The sequence below is a fragment of the Neopelma chrysocephalum genome, unplaced genomic scaffold (assembly GCF_003984885.1).
Source record: "Neopelma chrysocephalum unplaced genomic scaffold, ASM398488v2 Primary Assembly neopelma1_44, whole genome shotgun sequence".
Classification (NCBI taxonomy): domain Eukaryota; kingdom Metazoa; phylum Chordata; class Aves; order Passeriformes; family Pipridae; genus Neopelma; species Neopelma chrysocephalum.
The window spans coordinates 28104787-28130052 of NW_020897703.1; the positions used below are offsets into that span (position 1 = coordinate 28104787).

Consider the following 25266-nt stretch of genomic DNA (forward strand, 5'->3'; position numbering starts at 1 on the left):
AATCTGTTTCTTAAGGAAATCTTCAGACTAAACACACAGAAATTAGTGTGAAGAATTCTGAGAAGCACTGCAGGTGGAAATGCAGCACGCGTTACGTTACCTTGCTATTCCCAGTGTATACAAAACGAGCACCAGCTCGCTGCTTATCTCCTCTGCACAACTAATTGCCTTCCTTACCACATGTCTCTGCCACATCTTGTGTGCACACTGGGAATATTTAACACCAACTGAGCAATGAAACAACACCGGTTACTTGACTTGTTCAATTCAACACAACCTGTCCAAGTTAACCATGGCATTGTCACATCATTTCTTTACTTTCCAGCCTTATTGAAATGAACTTTGCAAACTTTAAAGATAGAGTATTATTCCTCTGAGGACCTTGGAACATCCTTCCCCCAACAATGCACAACATGTGATGTTTTATGAAAGCATCACACCTGTTTATTTCCCAGCTCCATCCTGAGAACATTCAGGCTCTCTGGGCAAGTAAAACACATACAGGGTAGATGCCTGTGGGAGGTGAGAGCGCTGCAGAGCTCCCTCTTTTCCCTTCTAGGAGTCCAAGAAGGCCTTACTGGCAAGTGGCATGGGAACAGGGCTTTTTCAGGTCAAGTTTATGGGCAAGCTAAACAGCACCATCTGACATGGTACATGTCCTTCCAATGCAGACAAATATCATGTAGCAACTTAGCAAATACCATTTCACTCAGCACATTAATCTTGATACTCATTTTCTCCCATGCCAACCTAGCATGTAGCACAGACTCTGAGGGATGCCCAAGCCCAGTTTCTGCAACTCATGGAACTCTTGGAACTCATTTCCTATAAAGAGTGGCAAAAATTTTGATCTTTGAAAATCATATGCCCTCCATGAGAAAGAAATTGTCTCCTCCAATAAACTGTAGAGAATCTCTTCAGTTTTAATTAAATAAATCTTTCTAATCATTACAGTTGTTAAGGAAATTGAAAATGGAAAATTAGTCATTTTCATTCTTTATGGGTTTTCCCAGAAGGAAAGGAAAATTTAATGTAACACATTTTATATCTTGTGTGACACTCATCCTCTTGACTCATACATCAGAGACTGAGCAAGGAATGTTTAGATAAGACAACATAAGTTGTTTCAAGGACTGTGTAGCAAAGGGTTGAAAATATTCATGCTGTCAGCTGACTGATACAGGAGAGGACTTGTAATACCTACAGGTTATAAGACATCTGAACCCAGACTGAATCCCTAGGATGATTGGAAGGATACTTACACTGAGCACTTGATTTCTGAAGTTGCTATACAAACCAAGCAATCTGTTCCAAACACTGAAAAAGTCTTAAGTGCTTAAGCTATTGACACTTCTTTCTCTGATGGAGATCCATGAAAACCAGAGACAAGAGCATGCTGATGAGATTTCCATTGACGGAACAAAGCAATTTCACAGAGCTACAGGGCCAAGATCCTGCCTTCACTCAGATCAGCATCGATCTGTAGAAATATCACCACCTTGCCCTTCATGGAACTGCCTCAAAGCTGTCCTTAAGCAGCTCTAGCAAAAGGACATATTTCAGGTTTCTAGTCTGTTGACCTGATTTTAGTCACACTTACTTGACTGTTACGCTCTTAATTGCAGCTGATTCTATCTTAATATAAACTGAAATAGCCTGATTATCGTCAGTGCCAATTTATATCACATAAGAGCTTGGTTCACTGACTTCCTTAAAATGATGCTTGATTTACTCTGAAGCATATGGGGGTCAAATCAGGCCTTATCTCTTCTTCAATTTGAAGCTTCAAGCTGAAAGCCTAATTTTGAAAAGGAGGTTGATGGAAAAGTTCTTCTGTAATATGCAGATTAATAAGGCAGAAAGTGTGTTGGTTAGTGTTTAACTTTATGGCCCTTCTCTGCTTCTCCGTGTCTTAACTTACTATATCATTTCACCTGCTTTTCAAATAAACAAGAACTGGCTCAGGTTATCTCACAATTGCTTCTGATGCTCCAAGATCGTACAAAAAGTGATTCAAAACACATATATTGTATCATAGAATCCTTTAGGTTGGAAAAGACTTCTAAGATCACCGAGTCCAACCATTAACCCAGCACTGCCAAGTCTGCCATGGCCCCAAGTGCCACATCTACATGTCCTTTAAATCCCTCCAGGGATGCTGATGCCATCACTTCCCCGAGCAGCCTGTTCCAATCCACAATAATCCTTTCAGGGTCTCGTGCTCTAGTCCCTTCACCAGCTCTATTGCCCTTCCCTGGAAACAATCCAAGACCTCAATGTCTTTCTTGTAGTGAGCGGCTCAAAAGTGAATTTGGGATTCGAGGTGTGGCCTCACCAGGGCAGAGTACAGAGGGATAATCACTGCCCTGGTCCTGCTGGCAACGCTATTGCTGAACAATGGCTTCCACCTCCTCCTGACTGTTGCCCATGCTGTGTGCATTTGTGTAGATGCACTTCAGCTGGGTTATTGATCCCAATGTTTTTTGGGGGCGAGAAGCCCTCATTCCTACATGACCATTCTCAGGGATTTATGTGGTTCCTAACACATCAGTAACCCTTGTGCCTTTGCTGTCCCATGGATCTCTATCCCCTATCTCCACTGTGATGGCAGACCGAAGGAACTCACCAGCACACCATCCCTCAGACATCTGCATGCTGCCTCCAGGCTTGAGTCTAAACACATATTTATATTTTCCCTATCTTGCCTGTGGGGATTGATATTTTCATAGCATTTTACATATGTTTGTATATGAATGCAAATAAGAACAAGTTCAAAGCCCAAGTAGTGTGCTTTGTATTTTAATGAGCATGATAGGCAATGATAAAAATACCTATCAGTCTCCAGTCCTGAAATTACAAACTTGCACAGTCAAAACAAGGTAAACAAGAGTTATGAGGTTTCCTCTTACTTATTTGCAACAAAATTGGATTTTTTTTTCTGCAACTTTTAAATAAGGTACATCTCTGGTTTGAAATTGGAAACCTCTCTCTCCAAAATTCTATGCTTTGAGACACTTCCCAAAATACGGCCTAAATTTTAATCTTCATTTGAGGAAAAGAAATTTATATTGGCTGTAGTATTAAACTTGGTTTTATTTCATATATTTAACACACTGAATTCTACCTCTGGAATTTGTTTTTTCTCTTTTAATTCCATAGGAACACACTTGACAAGGCACAGATCAAACCAACTGCCTACTGACTCCTGCACTACCAGGATCTTCGTAAAAGGTAAGTACCAGGAAAGGAAAAACTCCCGACTTTCCAGGAGACCCTGTCATACCCTGCAGCAAGAGATCCAATTACAGTTACCACTATTAGCCAAGGTCAGGAAATTATTGAACACTATTAAAAGTTCATCCACAGTATTTACCTCAGAAACCTCCTGAATTCTACAGGGGGACAATATATTCACTTAGTTATTTCCTCTCTTATCTGACATAGGCCCTAAGCTAAACATATTAAGAAATGTTTGGATCTGAGGATTTGGGTCAACACAGTTTTAATTCATAGTAACTCTTTCATATCACAGTGTCTTATTTGCTTCTCTTGGGCATCTGTGAGCACACGTAAGGCCCGATGAGCACACCTGACTAAAAGCCCACCAAACAACCCCATTACCCTCAGCTGATTACACTTAACACCTCCAGATTGCAGACCATCATGAAAATAAATATAGGAGGTTAGTTTTACAAAAGGACTGGAAACATTTATGGTTGTTAATAATTCATATATCTCTACAAGATAAGTTGAGGCTCACAGGTAGGAGCTTCAAACGTTCCTCACTGCGTTAAGTGCAAGAAGCATGTTTAAATCAGTACATTGACCCAGCACCACCTTAGAGGGCCCCTCATCTCCATCCCTCCTATAGAGCCCACATCGACTGAGCTTTCCGTGGGAAGGCTGACCTGAGAGCACGTCTGCACAGAGCCACAGAACTATGTAACTAAATTGCCAGTGCAAAAGGGCTAAAACTAGAGTTGACACTATCAGCAGAAGGCTACAGGCAAAAGCATTGCAAGGATATCTTAATTATCTGCAAAAGAAGCATTACAAATTTAGAGTCAAAGATTTAAGGCGATATATGCATATTAAGGTGTAAAGTTCACAGGCACAGAGGTTATTTCTGATAGTGAAAACCATGTGGCTATAACTGTGATCCGTCATAGTTCTGTCCACAGAACTATCTGTATTTTGTTATTTTAATTTTTAAAACTTTTCCTGGCTGCATTGCTTTGTCACAGTCCAGGGCACTACAATTGTTTAAGACTATCTTGAAGTCAGGCTCAAAGGGGTTAAACTGGTTTTTTGACAGAAGCCCACATCTTTGAGTGCCACTGGATACATGGTGAGTAAGAAAGCTGCAGGCTGGGTTGGACTTCCTTTTGCATGGCCTAGAATTGGTCCCAACCAGCAGCATGGAGTTGTGAGTGACACTGTCCTTGACCCAATATCAGCAACACCTATAGTCAGTAACAGGCAGAGAAGTCAGTCACAGCATCCTCCTTAGAAAGGCCTGGTGTTACATGTGAGATTGACCAACATGATACACATTATGCCTTAACTCAGTCTGCTCTTAAAGTCCAGAAGTTCTGGAATTGACCTTCTACCTTGTTCATCCTCTGCAGGTAGTGGAGTCCCAGTGCTCATGGATAAACAACAGGCATCATTCCAGTCTTGTCCCATCCTAATAGGATGTAATAATTAGTCTGAATGGTGCATTTTTCAAGAAAAAAGCACCTGTGCCCTCTGCTTTATGCAAATGGAAGAACACAGAGTATGTATTTTTCACTTGGAAGAAAGAAACTTCTCTCCTGAAGAAAAAACTTTTAGCTATTAAAAACAGTGTGAAAAAAAATTAAATGTACTTACTGTAAGCCTGACTTTTTTAAAGTTTAAATTCTACTATTAAAATAATTTTTAAAATTATCTCACAGTCCTGAAATACCTAAAGGATTTATTTTTTAATTAATCTTGATGTAAAAATCAATTACATAATATAATTGCTCATTTCAGAAAGTTAATTCTGTACTCAAAAGAATAGATGCTGTAATTTCAGTGCCATATAAACTATTCTATATAGATAATAAAGTAGTTTTAATTGTCAAATCTGCATTAGCAAAGTTTTGGCAGATGAAGAATAGTTTGATCTGTGCATAATTACAAATCTTTACCTTGATATGGTAGGTAAGGCCGCATTGCTGCAGCTAGCAACTCCCTGTCAAACACATTTTTGTAAATGTAATTTCTGGAGAGGTGAAGACACATTAGTTAAGTCTTTCAAAGGAACTAGTGACTCAAGATGTCTGAAAGTTTCCAGCATCCCACTTCTGCAAATAAAGTAGCCAAAGTGGAATGCCCAAAGCAATACATCTGCAGTCATTAGTCAATTCACAATCAGCAGTACTAAGCAATTATAAATCAAAAGGATTAATTTAATTGCTAAGCAGTAATCATAAAACTGGCAAATGCAAAAAAACCTAATTCCTTTGAAACACATAGCCTTCATTGAAGGAGATTCCCAGGTCACTTAGGACTGACTCTGAAAGGAATCAGAGGGAAACACCAGAAGGAAACAACAACATGACACCAGCAGTGACCAAGTCCCTCAAAGACAGTAAGTGAGCAAAGGTGAGACAAACATCTTCAGTGATGTATGTTATACTCATTAAATTCATTCCTATGCCATAAAAATGCTGGAGACAGGCACGTGGGAAGGGAAGCATATTTAAAACTTTTTAGGTTTAAACAATTCTGTATGCAAAAATAATTCAGTGCCTTGTGTCAGTGTGGTGTGCTGATTTCCAGACACATTTAATTGTATGTCCTTTAGAACACACAGTGAATTTTGCACAAACTTCAGAATACCGTGTAGAAGCCAATCTGTGAGGCTGTGAGCCAGCTACTGCAATAATTCAACTTGCGCTGTTATCCAGACGTAAATCAAACTCTCTCTGTCCTGCTGAGACAGCAAGACTTGAGCTTTTGCTGAATTCCTATACAGATGAAAAAAAAAAAGCCTTGACAGTGTAGTTGATGTGGTATTCAAAGGAGAGCTTGAAGCTGCAGATGAAACTGAGATTACAAGGTGGTTGGAAGGTATATAAGAATCCTATCAAACAGAACCACACATGGAAGAGGGTTAGGAGGAACCTGCTGCTTAGCCAGTGACAACCAGCATGGTTCAGTATCACAAGATGATCCAATTTACAAAGACACAACATGAGAGAAAACTCCTATCCAACCTTCAGTAACAGCAGGAGGAACAGGCATGAGATGCTAGTTGATAACTAAAAAATGTTTGAATGAAAATATCTACAGAATAAACAGAGATTAGCTCAGTTTTTGTCTTAGACAGATGTACATCAGAAAAAAGCCCATTTTGTTCCAGAGTTCAAGGCATATAAAAGACACAGTGAGATAAGATGTAAACACTTGCAATGGTAGATTCTGTCACCTTAACTTTTATGCAGTATGTACCTTCCTGCCTGAGATATTTATCTAATCAATGCCACTGAAATTTCTACTAAGTGGAGTAAGGCAATAGATAGACTGGCTAAAGTTAAAAACAGTATCTTTTCTAGCTTTACAAAAGCTGTTCAGAAACTTTTCATAGACTACTCCAGAGGAGACCGCGGTTTCCACAAGAAAAATCAGAAATTTTTAAGGAAAATTACAATATAATTCTTATAAAACAGATTTCCTTTAGGCTAACACAAAATGTTTGATTTCTGGGGACAATTTACATGAATCTAATGCACACGCACATACCCACATAGCCCTTCTTAGTATGAGTCAGAAGCTTTTTGTTTTTACTCTCAAGCCTGGTGTGTTTAAGGCCACAGAGAGCACTGCAGTTCACCTGCCTAGTGCCTCCACCTCATCCATCCCGTGTACCAGTCAGAGTATGGGGTTGCTTCTCCTCCAGAGACAGCACTTTAGAGGATGACAGCTGTGTAACCTGCTGCTCCATGTGGGGAGCTGGGCAGCAGGGGAATGCAAGGAATACAAATGATGACTCTGCAAGCATTGCAGCAAAGATGGGAGGAAAGTAAATTCAGTTTAAAAGGAGATGTTTTCAACATTTCTAAGTAAAAAAAATCATTTTAGTTGAAAAAAAAAAGGACAAAATAATGAAACAAATTTCTCGGTAATGGTAATACCTGTTCTGTCCCAGTCTAATGGTTCAGTCTGAGAGGAATTCTGCTTTACACTCTGCAAAGTCATTTGGTTCAAGCCCTTGTCTTCCAGGAAAGCTCTTTAATAAACATGCATATTTGAATCTACTTACAAAGCAATACAAACAACAGAATTGTCATCAAGAGTCAAATATTGCTCTTTTTGACAAGGACTGCAATTTATGACATAAAAACTTCAAAAGAAGTTAGGAAGTAAATTGTACTTCAAAAAAACTCTTCCAATACACTGTGCAGTAAATAATACACTGAAGACAAAAACAGATTGGTAGGATTTTGGAGAGCAAAGACACACTGGAGCCTCCTGAACAGTTACACGTTTGTTTGGGATTCAGTGCAAGAAACCACTACCCTGAAACATGATCATATCATGAGTTATCTTTGCCAAAACTCATAAATTCAAGCACAGAGAAAACATATTGGGTGTCTGGAAACAGTGGAGGTAATTTTTCCCTTTAGACCTACTAGAGATTTTCACTATAATGAAAAACTCTGAGGTATCATTACAGAAATAAGTTGGGAAATTGTTTCCCAGCCAAAATTACTTGGATCTGCCTTATACGCTAGGAAAAATACCCATTGAAATCATAAAAACTCTCTGGATTCACACTGTTAGCTTTCCATAAAGCCAGCTGTTGATACCCAATTATTTTAAATGCTTTGCAATGATCCCAGCTCATTTCCTATCTGGGTCACACAAGGCCCTAAAAGCCAAAGCACACAGGCAGGCTCAGAGGTGCAGGAACAGAAGCAGGAACAAGCTGCTGGCAGAGCCGTTCACAGCAATTAGAGCTCAACAAGCACTTACAGACTCCCTAGAACAGAAGAATGTCTGGAATTGGGGTACCTACCCTCAAGTGTCCCTGCCTCCAGGGGTGCCCAGCAAAAGACATATTTACACAGCAAAGTCTTGCACAGCTCTGTCAACAGCATGAAGAAGAATATTTTCCACATGAAATATTTAGCCAGTTCTTTGGCAGCTTGGCTTTAATGAGGAAACACTGATTCCATAAAGGCAAAACACAAAGTGATTTAACTGAAATGTTCAGGAAGACACATTTTATCTAAAGATGAAAACTGTAAACTTGTGAAGCAAAACAGTGTACATTATCTATCACAGATAGAGAATTAAATGAGCCAGGGGGACAAAAGTATAAATATATATTTTTAGAACAAAACCAGGATTTTCCATCTGGAACTAAAACAAATATAAAAATCTCAGGATTTTTAATGGAGGCTGGAAATACTGGTTTGAAGACAGTTCAAAGCTGTAGCTTTGATTTGAGACTATCTCACAATCACTGTGAGTAAGTGGACAAAATTAGCAAAACTCAAGATCACCGGGGAAAGCTGACCATACCTATTTGTAAAATAAATCTATTTGGAAATGCCTACATGTCTTTTTGCAAACATTTTTTTTTCCCCTTTGTACACTGACATGCACACAAGTCTGTGAGAGAAATGTAGATTCTTCTAGGATACAATAATATTCATAATAGGACATGTGAGAAGATGCCATGACTGACTTAGCAGGAGGTATTCACTATACATTCTTGGTCTTGCAGGGTAAAGGAATTATAACAACACAGGACATAATTTCTCTGTCTCTTCTCCCCAGGATTGTCTTCATGTAGAATCAGGCAACTGGGAGAGACGGAGGAGACTTGTGCTTCTCAGTGTGTGCGTTATGTTTAATTGTTGAAGGCATGAAGCATTTTAGAAGGTTTGTCAATAAAATCCCTATTTAGGTAACCCCAATCTCCTCAGATCTCTCGTTACAGGCAGCCTTCTGCTCTTAACATCTGGGCAGGCAAAGCCTCCAATTACGCTGTTGCATTTGGTAGCTTACCGGACCTAGATAAGGGTCCCTGGTATATCCATTTCCCTTGGTGAGTGCTTATCCCTGGCTAGTCCGATGATACACAGCCTTCATGTCACAGCAAGGCACATAATCGCGTGGCACACACAGCATGTGTGCACACTCACAGTAAATCCAAAGCTTTCCATGACCTTTCCGCTTCTGTGGCTGGACTTACATCTGTCACAGCTACACTTTGTAATTGATGGGGAAGGGGAAGGGGAAGGGAAAAGGGAGAGAGCAGCCCAAGATCGCGGCCAGGAGCAGGATCACACCACTAGAGCTCTCTTCCCCTGCTTGCAGCCTGATCCTCGCTGGCATCTTCAGGGAAGAAGGCAGGAGGCTGCTGAGCTGGCTATGGACCAGATGGCAGGCACCTGCCAGCTTCTCCCAAAGGCCCTGGGGAGCCGAGCCTGGCATGCACACTGCAAATCATCAAAACTCCTCCAGATCAAGACATGGGGTTCCATCCAAAATACAGATCTACTATCAGTCAAATAGTTCCACACCAAAATTTCTCCCAAATTGAGGGAGATGTACCCCCAAATATGTCTCAAATTGAATAATATTTAAGAAAACCAAGTCTCAGCACATTGTCTTCTCTGTACTGAGATGAAATTATTACTGTTTTCTTCCAAGCTTTGCTATCTAAATGCAAATTACCACAAACTTCTCACAGCTCAGTCTCTGGAGTTTGTCAAGTTGAACACTTAACACTATTTCTTCTTGATACACCCAAATTTTGTATTGTACTAGGTTGAAATTTCCTTCCCGAATAACTCTCAGAATTCATGCAGACATTTGTCTCTTGCTTTTTCCTTCATTTTCATTTTTAGTTCCTCCTCTGCAGCCAAATTTGTGTCTTTAAAAGCTTCTTAGAAATCATTGAGGATTTAATATTTTCATGTTAAAAGTCTGTCAGTGAAATTGCTGAGAATCTGTAGCAACGTAGACCAATTTCCCAGCTTTTTTAAAAGGCCACAGATTATCATTGCCCTCTGTTTTTTTCCTGGTCCATCTGGCAGCGAATTTGCAGGCATGAGTAAAACCATCTTTTCTGTTCTCTGCACTTCTTACTTTTCCTTCACTTTTGCATCCAGTTCTGTGACAATGAACAAGGGCAGATCAGCTACAGAAATTTCTCTTAAAGCTTTTATTTTAACCTTCAAGTCTCATATTTGTCACTTTAAGTTTATGTGCCAAAGACATGAGAAAGCAAAAGCCAGCAGTTTGTCAAAGCACAGTCTCTAGGGACATGAGTTCTGTTTCAGCTGTCACCATGTTACCATATATACCTATTGATGTGACTTCTGATGTGCAGCAACAAATGGTAAACAATTCCTCTCTTGGAGTACACTTCTGCCTGTGTTGGTGGCAGTGCTTTTGATCAATAAACAAACCATTGAGGTATCTTACAGTAGGAATATTATTCAAACTGTTGCTCAGGAACAACGTGCTCCATGGAACAACATGCTCCTTGGTTTCAATGTTGTGTACGAGCTTTTTAATTTTAGTCTCTCTTCAAGCACCTTCCTACTGTTCACTGTTTATCCACATCTCCAGTTTTTCTCAAAAAGGCTCACTGATTTCTATTGGTATAAGCTTTAATCAAAGCAATAGGTCACTACCTGTACCACTTCAAGCACAAATTTCAGTTCTTTCCATGGCACCTAATGGAGCCATTTCTTTACATTAGATCCAGCACTCATGTCTTCTAACGTAATTCCCTGGATTCATAGAGTCCTTTTGAACTCGTAGCCCCCGTATATTTTAGTTATGATGGTAGGTTTGCCAGGCTGCTCCAGAGTTCAAAAGTGGGGCTTAGAGTAACTTAACTGCTTCCCAGAATGTCCACTGCCTTACACACTTCTTTATTTTTGAATCTATCTTCCACAAATGAAATCCAAAACAGTCATCTCCACCATTGCTACATGGAAGTGCCATCATCTGTCTTTCTTTGTGAAACTAGTGACTTTATGCTCTTTATCCGAGCTGATGTAGATTACACTTCTAGTACCCTAGAAGTACTGCTGTGCTGGCAAATGATGCCCTTAAATCCATGCAGACCACAGTTTCCTGCATTGTTAGCATTAGGGATTAGCTAACATCAACCCTAAGCACTGCTGTCCCGCACAAGTGGTTTGTCTTTTCTCCTCACCTCGCCCCAGTTTCTGCTGTAAACTGACCCGTTTAGACGGTCCTTTTCTTGTGGGTTTGCTTGTGCCTAACACACCAGAGCTCTTGACTCGACTTTCACTTTATTGAAAATGTAAATGCAGACAAGTCAGTGCTCTTGGCACTACATTTATAAATAGCTCCGTTTCCTCAAAGTCCTGGTGTTAAAGGCACTGGGTGTGCACAAGAAAATCTGTTCTTCTGTTTAGATGGTTTTTACATACTCTACCCACACAGGGATTTTCTTTTTCTAAAAAGTTTCAAGGAGATTTCAGGACTGTCTATTTTATAGACAGTTGATAGCACTTCATTGGAATAGACGTCCTTACTGTCAGATTAGCAGAACAGCATGATACTAACTTTGCCATGAGGAATATGCAGTGGGGTTGCAACTAGTTGATCTTTAAGGTCCCTTCCAACCTAAACCGTCCTATGATTTTATGAGTGGATTTTTCTTAAAATTCAGTTTAGTCAGTCTTTGTGTCAAGTCCCTAACTTAGGGTTTTCCCTATGAATGTGCAAACCTTAACCCATTGAATTAGTAACACAAGCTGCACTTCACTAGTGTTCTTTCCTGTATTCTGTCTTCTACCTCAAAATTCCCCACTTGTCACCTTTATTAAACCATTCTCCTTGACTTACACTCCCACTGTATGCACTGGATATTATGAATGTTTTAGCTTGCCTCTGCAAAACACTGAAAACTATTTTTCTGAGACTCCATTCTGTGTGTCTTTTCCAATGCTTTTGCAGTGCCAGATTAAACCCTTGGCACAGGTTTTCTTATTGATGGTGTATCCAGGTGAATAAAATTCTAAATTATAAATTAACACACAAATAAAAATCCAAGTTTTGAGAGGATTAAAAAATACTTGCAGATTCATAGGGAATATGGCAGCAGTTTTTAGGTGGAAAGGATTATCAGGCTACAAAAGTTAGAACATTAGCAGACACCTGACGTGGCAATATTTTTAATGCCACCTTTTGTTTGAAAATGCTGAGTTATGTTATGTTACACAGTGATGTAAGACACACTGTGAATGTCACAGTCATCTAGGAAAAAAAAAATCAGGGCTATTCCCTTCACTGAATTTATTTCCCACATAGGAAGGGTTCCCCTTCTGCCTTGCTGGTGCAGCACTTTTCACAGCTTCGCTGTAACGTCACATTCACTGCGACACCTTTCATCTGAAGATATCAAAGCAAGCCACAGACTCATGCTAATAACAAACTGCTCCTAGAATACTTATGAGGTAGAGAAATTATTACAATGTCAAATTTATCGATGAGAAAACCGAATCAGAATTTTATTAATGAGAAAACTGAATTAGCAATTTATTAAACTGAGTTAGAAATTGATTAGAGGTGACAGATGTCAGGCTTTAACCCTCAAACCCCTGGCTCCCAGCCCCAGATAACGCAAGCACACTTCTCAACACCCTCCAATCCAACTCAGTGTTTATGCCCATGAAACCAGCAGAAGCACAGGCTGATGAAGATACTACTCCCATGCCCCAGTACAATTCATTACATTACACTCTACCCTTATTACAGCAAAGTGGTGCCATTAAAGCTCATCCTACGGAGTCCCACAGGAGCAGGTGACCAGAATGAAAGCAGCAGGCACAGTTCACGAGCCACCAGCGAAGCACTTTACCCCAACTTGCTTTCAGAAGTAAAAGTTTCATTTTAAATAAAACAAAAGCTTTTGCTTTGATAAATGCTGGCTGCTTCTAAAAGATATTCTGCTCTCAAATCTCCCCGGCTAAATGCCACCACAGCTGCAAGGGCCAACCACGTGTGTAGTCAGGCTGGGAATTATCCACATAAATAAAGAGCACGGCTTGAAACATTGACTTTTTCCTGATCAAAAGGGCCTGGGAGGCAACTGGACAGTTTGGATCAGGCAAAGGATAGGGCTTTTATTATTTTCAAGGAGCACTCCAGTGAATAGAGTAGCCAATGCAGCCCTGGTGGCAGTGATATGTTCTAACACTCTCCTCATCCCACACAAATTACATAAAAGCTTGGCTTGGGGTCTATTTAGTTTTGGGGTTTTTTCCAGTTTTCTTTTTAGTGAAGAACTTCTGTAGGGAAAACCTGAAATACAACCAATCCTTTCATTAGTCTTTTTAATAGCATTCCCTGTCTAAGCTGCCTCCCTCACATACTGAATAATAAATTGCAAATATCAGCAAAGAAATCTTCTCACATCAAAAATGTCTTCATTTTACCCATATTAAGAAAGCATGTGCTTAAATGCTATTGAAGTATATTTTTTATTTTACTATGAATTTTCATGTCAGTTTCCTTCTTATATTCCAGTCTGAAGCACAAAAAAAAAAGAACACAGAAAAATCCCTTTCTATCCTGTATTTACCTACTTTCATTCATTAGTTATTTTCAACTAAATATGCTGAAATGATTTAACATGAAAAAAATGAAAACCATGAAATGTTCACACTGTTTCACTTTATGAAGCTGTTCTTTTTAACTAAATCTAAAGGATTTAAGGATTTAAGCCACACAATAAGCAAAATGTTCTTCAGAAATAACTTTTTCTCTTTTAGCAGAAAACAATCTGACATGGAGGTATGTGACAGCTAAGCAATGTATTCCAAATAAATACATTCCAACAATATTATGAATTTTGCAGTTTACTTGCATGCTAAACAGAAGTAGTGTGGCAATAACAGCAATGGCTTTGGTCTCACTTCTTACACAGGAATTCAACAGGACAGAGTTCCATTTTGTTCTTCAATGGTTGTCTATCTTTTCATCTTATGACTACATATACAATAAAATACCTTTATTAATGTCAGAACAACATGATGGAATGAAGATCTGCTATTTAGAACCAAAAAAGTTTTAGTCCTCCTATCGCAAATCAGTTTGGTTTTCAGAGTTGTGGTGGTTTGATTGTAATCAATTAGCAGAAGAAAACTTTATAAACCCAAAATACAATAGCATTGTAAGGTAGTATAAAATGATATTGAAACCGTAAAAAGTGCCTCCTCCTTCGGTGATATGTTTTGGTTTTTAAATACCAGGTAGAAATTACAAAGATATTATTTTTTGTAACTGATCTCATAGGATTACCTGTAAGAATTGCTATGAAATTAATATTTTGTAGCTGTTTCACCTGAATCCGAGCTATGAAACATTAACATCACTGCAGGCTTACCTGCTTTGTCTGCAAATGTAAATGAGTGGGTGTATAGTAAATCTCCAACATGTTGCCAATATTGGAAGGTGACAGAGCAATAACAGCCATTGGCTATACCAGAAATTTCTGGAATACTGGAATAATATCTGTGATATTATGACTAAAAGCTGATAGGGATCTAATTTCCTTGAAGCAAATAGCAAGATGCCCCTTTGACCTAGGCCACAGTACTATCAATTCCTCTGCTGCATTCTCTGCCTTTTCTTAATAGTGGTAGGATTCTGGATCTTGTTAAAATACACAGTTTCAGATTACTAACTTCCAGTAAAGTATTAATTCATAAGGTCCTTCATTACTCAAAAAAAAAAATGCCCTCTATGAAGCACATTTTATGAGCATATTTGTGCATCTATATGTTTTCATTTTTAAAAGTTTATTTGCCTTCTTTGTAAAGCTTATCCCTCCAAGACACCAGCTGGCAAGAGGTAGACTAGTATATAAAACAACACTGAACTCTTCTCCTTTATCTGAGGTGATAAAAAAGGTAGTTACTGTGTCTGTGGTGTAAGGAAGAGTGTTTTCTTGTCTATGAAATTTCTCTCTGTTTGAAGGATGTCTCTAACATGGATTCTCCTTATCTGAAGCCTGAAACTCATTGTTTGATGGGATAGGCCTGAATATGAAACTGTCTGATGAAATTCATAGTCATATTTTGAAGACCCAGATCCATATTCTAAGGAGTTGAAAGTCATGTCTTTTCTTCAGAAACAACTCTTTCCTTTTCTCACTCTTCCCTAGAATACCACCATGGCCTATATATTCAGAGTCTAAAAGATGAGGTAGGAAGAGGAATTTATTTTTTTTTAAACATCACTATGCAATACTTGTAGATTAAATCATGGAAAACAGCATTCCAGAAGAAGATTACAATCTGATGCAGATGGGAAAAGCAGTGCAGCTGGGCAGGGTGAGGAATGTTATCAGAAACGCCTATTTGTACCTCACAGTACAGAAGTAGAAACACGTTTTCTTTAAACACACAGAAATAATAATTCCTTCTGAGATACAATAATGCTGGAAGGACAAGATGCATTTGAGCAAATCAAGGCAAGATTTCCCCAGCAAAGTGTCCAGCCCTGAATGCCTGAGAGGTTAAAACACAAAACCTTTGGGAAGAGAAAGGACAAGAGAGACATAAGAACTTACACAAGCAAGGGACTGGACTAACGTACAGTGCTCAACTAGAATTTGGTAATACAAGGTAATAAAGACAGACATCATATGATATGAATGCAATAATTAAGATGAGGTATGATAGAACAGGAATTTGGGGAAAACAAGAGGAATACAAAGGGCTTTGCTTTGCCTGGTTGAACTTTGTGGAGTCACAAGACATCTGGTGTGATTTCCTAACAGGCTGCTGAAGGCATTTGAATCTCAAAATGTCTCTTCCAAAACAATGAAGAGTGCTCAAAAGTTTCTAATTATGTATGAATGACTCTGATCTAGTTACAGATATTCGACTCAATATAAAGCTTCATAGACACTGACCTGCAAGACAAAACAGCAAATGGATGAGTGCACTGAGAAACTCAACAGGCAAGCACAATCTGCAAGTGCCACCCACAAAAAAAGACACTGTTTTAAAACTGGGTGTGTCAGGCTGATGATGTGATCAGTTTATATGTAAAAAATATTGAAATATTGCAGTATCTCTTTCGCTGACATGTCCTTCAATACTTTCACACCAATATGGGTTAATTAGCCACAGATCTTCAGCTGGCACATATTAACACTAATTCACACCAGCCAGTGCTTGAAGACTGATTTCAGCTGTGTAATCTCCCACCCTGCTTACCACTTGCTGAAGAGCAGGGAGAGAGTATCAGCTTCCCATACAGCCACAGTTTCTGTTTCTCCTCCAATTAAGTCCTTATGAGCATTTTAATATGCACTAGCACTGATTATTACACAAAGCACTTTTGAGGGTGTTACACGGCATTCCCTATGACATTGGCAAATGTCTCTCTCTACTCCCCCCATACTGATATAGAAGGGTAAGAATTAAACATAGTACACCATCTTGGCTATAAATCAAATCCAAATTTGCAATAGGTGGGACTGGAAGCCAGAAATACCTAGTTTCTTGTTCCCTTCCACACAGCAGATCACACAGTCACCTCAGGGAAATTAAAGTTTCTATAGTACATTTAGTAAAGGCCAAGTCTAGTCCATTACATGAGTGTAAACATTTTGGGAAAAACAGTACTGATTTGCCATACTAAGCAATATCTTTGTGCAAAATTCACAACTGCTAGCATTTCCCTTGGCTTTCAGTACCCAGTTTCTACGAGTATTCTTTTCTCCACATAAATATTGACAGTTCATGGCTGATTGTTTGGATCACAGCAGTACATTCTAGCTGCAGGATTTAGGCTGAAGTCTGTTTTGGGGGTGTGCATGCCTAGAACTTATAACAGAGGTTGGCCCTGGGAATAAACATACTTCTGAGCAGACAAAACCTTTCAGATTTTTTTTTGACTTGGAGTGTATTACATAAAATTGTGAGTTCACACCAAACCTACCTTCTCTACCCACAAGCTAGAAACAGTTTTAAAGCATTGAGAGAATGATATGGTCTGCTGAGTGCATGCAAGCTAAGAGGGTAGGTTTTGTTGCAGGCTGAACAACCTAAAAACAGCTACCTCTCACCATCAGAGTCCTGATTTGCATGTCCTGAACAGGAGAAGCTTAGACAGCTCCTCATAAGGATTCTGAGCAGCTTAGAGTCAGGGGGAGAACTTGCTACTCTTCCTACTTTTATATCTCTCTAACTGATGTTATTTTTCAAACTAAAGGGGTGTAATTCATCATCATCAGAAACAGTAAAAAAAAAGCAGACCCCTTTTAAAACACGCTCTGCAGATTTCTTCACTGGCCAACTAACATACCCTGGAGAAGCACAGACCTTGTAGCCAAGGCCCAAGGGAGATAAGCAGAGTCCTTGAAGGGGCAGAAACTTGGGAAGGTGGTACTGCTCCATTAGCCCTGATAAAGAGTACAGCAGGTGAATGAAGAGCATCAGTGGATAGACTGAAACTTGCTCGGTATGTGTTCACTGCTTTTACTATGTCAGTGGGCCTTTTACCCTGGGGAAAAAAAGAAAGCCCAAACCACAGTTTTAGCATAAGATGAAGAAAACTACATAGTTGTAATAATGAGTAAAATTCAAGGTAGATTAATCATCTTAAAATTTGCTTGAGACATGTGGTCACCATAAATTAGGGCAACACATTACATCATGGGAATACAGAAGTCAGACCAAAGAGACAAAACAGAAGAGTTTCCATTTTCAAGGAGGTCTTTGTAGCCTTTTACGTGGAGAAAATCTCAGCAGCAGACTGCAGTGTAGGTGAGGCAGGAGTGGCTGGCCAGAGTGAGCTGTGGGCAGCTCAGGTAATGGGGTTAGCACAGGGGTGGATCAGGCCTTGCTACCCAGCATTGCAGGCAACAGGGTTGGGGTCCCACAGTCACTACCTGTGTGTAAAGGGATGTTGTAGGAGATGAGAAATACCTGCTCAAGGAGCCATTGGAGATGAGAACTTCAAATGACTATTGGTACATTCTGCTTGCTTATTCTCTGGTGCCTTGTTAACCTGCTGCAATCCTTTTCTCCCTCTAATCAAGTTCTACTTTGTGAATCATTTGACTTGTTATTTATGAGTGGCATTGGGCAAAGTTTAGTATTTTGTTTGTTTCATGTAAGGAGCCAAACTGGTGTTCATTAGTGAACCCTAAAATTTAAATCCTGCCCTTTGTGGCTACCAATGCCAAATCCACCTGCTTCCATTACTTCCCAGCATCAATCTCAGCCATACGAGTACCAAAAAAAAAAAAAAAAAGGCAGCTCTATTAACAACAACCTTCTTCCTCAGAAGATCACCTCTATTAATGTCAAAGAGATATTATGGGTTTCCTCGGCTCTCTTAGCTTTGCTTGTTTCAGTATTTGCAAACTAGCCTGCTGAGTACTTGACGTGGGTATATTTATCCTTGAACACAACTGTTCAGCATTCATGAGCATTTTCCAGTCATGTGTCCATAGTACTGCTCAAAATCTCCTTGTTCATCTAAGTCAGCATTTGAAAACATTAACTAAAAATAAATTAGAATGTAATCTCCAATTAATGTAAACCCTATGTATAGCAAAAGCAATTATTTTACAGCATGTGACATTTATGTTTATCTTTCAGTTGATATTAGAGAAGTTTATACATTCACTATGATGAAAAAATTTTTATTTGTATCCTTGATAGTGAAATAAATATTTCTGATTATATGACCTAAGTAACCTACAGCTCTCATAAGCTAAGTATGAAGCAATACAGACTGATCCCACAGAGGCTGAGTAGTACTTTAATTACAAGTTTGTTATATTGTTTTGGGTTCCTTTCTTGGGTAAATTCAGGGAATTCAGGGACATGTTTATATATAATGACAAATTTCTATCGAGGATGCTGTAAAACTCCTCCAGTACTTTCTCTCTGAAGAATCTTAATAATCACAAAAGGTTGTGATATTGTGATGAATAGATAAACACCTTTAAAATGCACATAATTATTAGTATTGCCTATGAACAACTAAATATGACAGAAAATATATTCAGTAAATATTCATTCTTACCACAAGACTGCTGTCCAGAGAAAGTCTTTTCCCAAATTCCCTTTTCTGTAGCTGTCTTTTTCTCTCCATAGCTGAGGCTATTTGTTTTCCTTTTGATCAACTTGAAATGTCAGTCTGTTTCCAGCATCACTGAAAAAAAAAATTAAATGCACATTTCAATATTCTACTTAACAATTTCAGTCTTTCCTCATTAACTTTGTAATAACCCAGCAGCTAATGACTTCGTGTCTCTAGTAGGCTGTGTTCCAAAAACAAATTCTCTGTGCCAAAAAAGCTAAACTCTCCAAACAGAAATATTACCAACGTGTTTGGGTTGCTTCTCAAAGAAAAAAAAAAAAAAATCTGCTACTACTGTCTTTATCAATACACCCATGTTTTCATAGTCTCTTTTGAACTGGGCTGGAAGCTGGATTTGCAGAGCCAATGAACTACCTGGGGCCAGGGAGGGGGAGGGAAGCAGTTCGTTTCACATTAATTGCACTTCTCAGTAAGCCTTCCTTGTTGGCACATCTGTGCTGCTACTGTGATGTACAAATTTTGGACCTAATCCTGAAGAGTTCTAAAAGCTTTCAACTCCCATTATCCTTAATGAGAGACAAATGCCCTCAGCACTTTCCTTAAGTTTTTAAGGTCAAAGATTCTGCTGTGATAATCTGACAGTCCCACCCTGTAAAGAGCAGTCAGGGAATTCAGCCCACAAAGGTATCAAAAAGGAAATTAGTCCTTCCAGTTTCATAGGGTTTGGCAATTCCTGGCCAGTGGTTTCTACTAAAACCAAGCCACTGCTTACAAGTAAAACCTACCATCTCTCTCTTTCCTTAAATGTTCTTGTTTGATATATCTATCTAAAGTTTTAGCTTGTATTTTAAGGTAATATTTATTGTTTGTGATTCAGGAACATGGGCAAAGCTAATGAATTTATTCCGGATTTACAGAAAGTAGTAGAATAATAACAGAAATCAGAATCTAACCTAAATTAGGGCAGGCAGACATGCTCACACAGAACAAAGTACAATTTTCTCCCGCATCTCATAACGACTGTATTTACTGTATCAGAGGGTAACACTCTGTATCTCTTAACTAGGCTAACTCCCATTGACTGAAAAAAACAAAATTAGGCAAGAGTAAAATTGGTCTGCTTCTGATCCTTTTTGCTTATTGGGAACATCAGCTTGGGTCACACACAGGTGATGCACGAATACCACTGGGTTCAGCTGTAGGATAGCACAGCTGGCATTCCCAAAAGAAGCCTTGCATGTGCCCTCCAGATACATTTGCATGCCTATGGATAGAGTTGACTTCTCTTGCACCTGTGAACGATCCCATCTGTCGCTGTGGGGATATCAAGCAGATAAAACCACCGCAACTCTTTCCTCGAGTTGACCCCAAATGCTTTGCCATGAGGGCACAAAGGAGCCTGAATGTGGGTCAAGCACAGGCCGCCTGCAAGGAGAGCAGGATGCCCCAGGCTCAGGCTCTGAAGCCAGCTGGAATTCAGAGGGCTCCCAGAGTCATGCAAACTGGGATCAATATGGGCATCACACTGGGACTGCTCTTTTAAAACACTGCCCACGGGGAAACCATAAGTGGTCCAGCTACCAAATCATCCAGTCGTGAATTCAGCCTCTATTGAACAGCACCTGGTGTCTCCTATGCTTCTTTTATACTTCTCATTTATACTTATGCAAGACCAAAATTCAGGCCATTTTCTCCCAAACAGATAACAATTAGCCTCTCTATCCTTTCCTCTAAAGAACACATGCAGTGAGAACATGTACCCACAATGGTAGGAAAATCTCAGTTGTTGCACTGTGATCATTCCTGCCTTACATGTTTGTTCCAGGTTTACCTATAAGCCCTTGTTAGCTTTTTTGTAGTTCCGATCCTAAAGCTGCACATGCTATTTAATTCAGCTAGTAAGGAATCTCAGTGGTGTGCTATCATATAATTCCCATTGTTTCTTGATTAGCTACCATGTCTCAAAAGAAACACAATAGATTTAAACAAACACGGCAGCAATTTATTACACTGTTTTTGTGATTATGCCAGAAATTAGCAAGAGAAAGACCTTATGTAATCTTTATATCATTCTTCTGTGCATGCATCATGCCTGGAGAGCAGGACTTACATCAAGGGAGCCTTTGTTGAGCACAGAATCACTTAGGAATGAGCGAGTGAGAACTACAGTTGGAGCCAGTGATCCCCATAGAAAGTCAAGTATTTAGTATGAGTAAGTGCCTGAAGTTTCTGTCTGCAAGCATTTAATGGAACCACCCAAAATTCTAGTTTAGAAGTAAAAGGAGAAAGGATTAATATTAATTATTCCTATAGTTTATATGCTGCCTTGGGCATTTCAGGGAGTGGATTTACTGCAGCCATTCCTAGGACAACACGTGGACCTACTCATGTACTGGTGGAGCAACTTCAGACCTGCAGGCTCCACTTCTTCCCCCCATACCATGGGAGCTCATATCTCTGCACGTTACCATTAGCAGGCTGTCACAGATCTCTCCTGAAGAGTTAAACACCTAAGGCTAAACCCACTTAAAGTTTTGAATCACAGGCAATTATCAGACAAGATAATACAATACATCACCTGTACCGACATATGTTGGTGTCTCAAAGCACCCAGCTCAGGAGGCCTTTAAAGAAAACTGATCATCAGAGTGAAGTACTTAAGAAAAACAGAATAAATTTCCCTCTTGGAATGATTATTTTTGTGCATCACACTACTTGTCACAGAGAAAAAATTACCCTCAGAGGTAAATCTCTCTTCCTCCGCGACCAACCAAAAGACTAACAACAACTCCAAATGGAGCTATTGCATCCACTGGGAAGTTCAGCAGAGGAGAATAGCTCTCCAGATGGAAGAGTCTTGAAATGTAAAAAGCTCTTGGAATCAGTTTGCCCAATCATCAGAAATAGTATTTTTGTGTTACCAAGAGAACAAACTGTAGACATTTGTCTGCCTTCCCTGACCAATTTGTGTCAGTCTGTTTACAGCAGAGACCCCAGTGATTTGAACTCAGACCTTGACAGTCCCATTTAACTCAGCTGAACTGTGAACTATTGCAAACTCCCTTCTGATTTATCGTGTTTTCACCAATACTCCACTCACACTTGTGCATTGCCAAATCTTTGGGGGTACATCTTCAAGTGCTGAGGAAATTTTTCTGCTGTAGGACTCTTTTCTAAGGGATTATAGAGTTCATCTGTGCTGAACATATGGGGGAAGACACTGAATTTAGAGGCACTCAGCAATTAAGCCTGTATCCTCAAGAACTGTATGGGGATCAGTCCAAGAGAATGCAGGTCCCAGATGTTTGCTTATTGTCTTTTCAGATTTGTACTGAACTTGGGAAAGAACATTTTGTATGGACAGAGAAAAAACTCTCAGAGGGACACCTAAGTGGGATCTTGCTTCAGTGTGGTATTACCCTCAGTGTTCATAAAGCCAGCAAGCCGGAGGCATCAACTTGATTATATATCCTAAAGTGCAGTATTTTTAGTACTCAGTACAAGAATGTTCATCACTTTAGGAGATGGCTCTAAAAGTATGCCCTGGAGGAATGGTGTGATTAACATAGAAAAGCACTCTAAAATCCATGCAAGAAATTTTTTGGATTATAATACCCTCTTCATTTCTAGTAGTAACAAAGGATGATTGATGTATATTGCTTTAGCTGATGAAAACGTACAACGTTATATTCCTTAGCATCCAAGATATTTTCAGACAGCTTAAAACTGCAGTTACATTTCAACAGAGCTATGCCAACATATGCCAGCTGGGAACCAGCACACGGTATATATCTTTTTGGTAACTGGAAATAGACTGTATTTATTTTTCTTTCTCTTACAAATTTGTACAAATTTAACAGTTATGACACATAAAAAAAAATGTCAGCTCTGCAAACTAGCATCCTTTTTTTTGAATCCAGGATAGATATAATGCAGCCTCCCCACCTTCTGCTTTACACACCTTAATGCTGGCAGAAGGCAAAATACCCGTGGGGTAGCAAGGTATTCCCTCTCAGCAGTCTGCTTGTCTTTCCCAGATGTTAACAAGAGGACAGGATTTGTGACGTGGACATCTAACTGTTGGATAACAGAATGAGGCCAAAATTATACAGTGATCATCTTTAAATGCTTTTTTCTACTCTGATAGTCCTACTTGTTTGACAGCCAGGCTTTTACTGAGAGGAAATAACCAGAACTAGTATTATCCCTCAGTAATGAAATGAGAAGGAAAATAATATCACTGGCATAGGTCAGGAAGCAGCGATGAGAAAGCAAAGATTGTCATCAATGCAAATGTTAGTTAGAATGAACAGGTGACCTAAAGGTGAAAGATTTTATATCTCATTACCGATCTGTGAAGTGATTCAGTTTCCTGAGAACCTAATTGAATTGAATTGAATCTGTCATTGTCTGGCTGTATTTCCTTTGCCAGCTCTGGCACTAACACCACTGTGCATATGCTTGCTTTTGTTGTGGTCTTTGTCAGAAAAGTACAGTTTTCAGGGCCTTTCAGAACTGGAAGAAAAAAGGATTCCAGAATTAAGGAGTTGATGTTTGTTCAATAGATCACAGTTAGGTTCAGCTCCATGACTTCACTATATTTATCTTGCCAGGCACGGGCCAGTCAAAAAATGGGCCAGGTTTGTACTAAGAAATTTGATTATTTCCCTTGTTTTGTTTTGGGTTTTTTCCAAATGGTAGTGTTTTCAAACCATCAGAGCAGGAAAGAAGAAAACCACACCTTCATAAAAGATGAGAAAATCCTGCCTAGTCACTACAAGGCAGCCATTAAAACGGTTTCATTAACACACCCTTATCTCTTCCCATCAGGATATTTAGCCTGGACATGACTTGAAATGCAAAAGTGGAAAAATAATTCATAAATTCTCCTTTCAGTTGATGTTTAAAAACTCAACCCTCAGGAAACAGAAAACTACAGCGACATGAGCATTTCTGCAACCTGAAACTTAGCTAAATGCTTTTTGTTTTGCCCCAGTGTATTTCACAGCAGTGCCGTGAGCAGGCCCTGCCTGCCTAATGCCCAATACTCCCAGGTATTTGCTTAGGCTGGTCAGCAGTTCATTAGCACTAATGTATGTGTCGTGCACTCACACCCACTGGATTAGGTTGCTATTTAGACAAGCAAGCTGCATTTTTGCAGAGAGGGAAGGAGAATGTGCCATGTGCCAGCATTAATGAGTTAATTAAATTAGAAAAATTCCAATGCAGGAAGCTAAAATGCTTAGATGAGTAGAATATTATGGGAATTATAAGACAGCAAACACAGCACTGCTGTACCATTCTGCCTACATACCTAGATATTGAATGGCTTGGGAAAATTACATTAAAAAAATATGCCAAGTCAGTCAGAAATATCTGGACAGAATAATATTCTTAATAATTGTTCTCTTTCTTCATTTTCCTGTGGGATAATTAATTTTTATACACCCCAAATTTCTTACAATCTCTAAAACTGTTTCAAAGGACATTCACAGAATATGCTGAGTTTGAAGGGACCCACAAGGATCATCGAGTCCAACTCCTGGTACTGTATAGACATCACTTAGAGTCAGCCATGCCATGCAAGTTATTTTGTGACCCAAAACACTCCCTAATCCAGTGGTCCTCTAGTTCTGATTGAAAACTGTCCAGTGGTCACAGATTCACATAATGGAATTATAAAATGGCTTGGGTTGGAAGGGACCTTAAGGATCATTTTGTTCCAATCTCCACACCATGTGCAGGGACGCCATCCACCAGACCAAGTTTCTCAAAGCCCCATCCAACCCCCTTCAACACTGTGCCAGGCATCCACAACTTACCTGGACAACCTGTTTCTGTGCCTCACCATCCTCTGAGTAAATAATTTCTTTCTAACATCTAACTAAAATCTCTCTTCTTTTAGTTTAAAACCATTCCCCCTTGTCCTACCACTATCTGCCTGACATGCACCAGGCCATGATAAAGTAGCCCCAAGGAAGTATGGGAAAGGACAGAGCCAGGAACAAGGAACTTCCTCATCTTTTACCCTGCCTTGGTAGGGGGGTTGGACTTGATGATCACCAGAGGTCCCTTCCAACCCTAATAATTCTGTGATTCATTATGATTTTTAAAAAAGTACAATGACACTGACACATGGCAGTCTACAAAGAAACTGTGGGTTGACTAATT

At 39.4% G+C, this 25266-nt stretch overlaps 1 protein-coding gene across 5 annotated transcripts in view; it reads right to left on the reverse strand.

Annotated features, from left to right (window-relative positions):
- NCKAP5 (NCK associated protein 5) overlaps nt 1-25266 on the reverse strand; it is a 371875-nt gene that overhangs the window by 332105 nt on the left and 14504 nt on the right. For all 5 annotated transcript variants that reach the window (XM_027679099.1, XM_027679100.1, XM_027679101.1 and 2 more), the window contains exon 2: nt 19078-19206. In XM_027679099.1, coding sequence (XP_027534900.1) covers nt 19078-19146 — 69 coding nt within the window. In that variant the 5' untranslated portion in view covers nt 19147-19206. The remainder of the gene's footprint in view (nt 1-19077; nt 19207-25266) is intronic.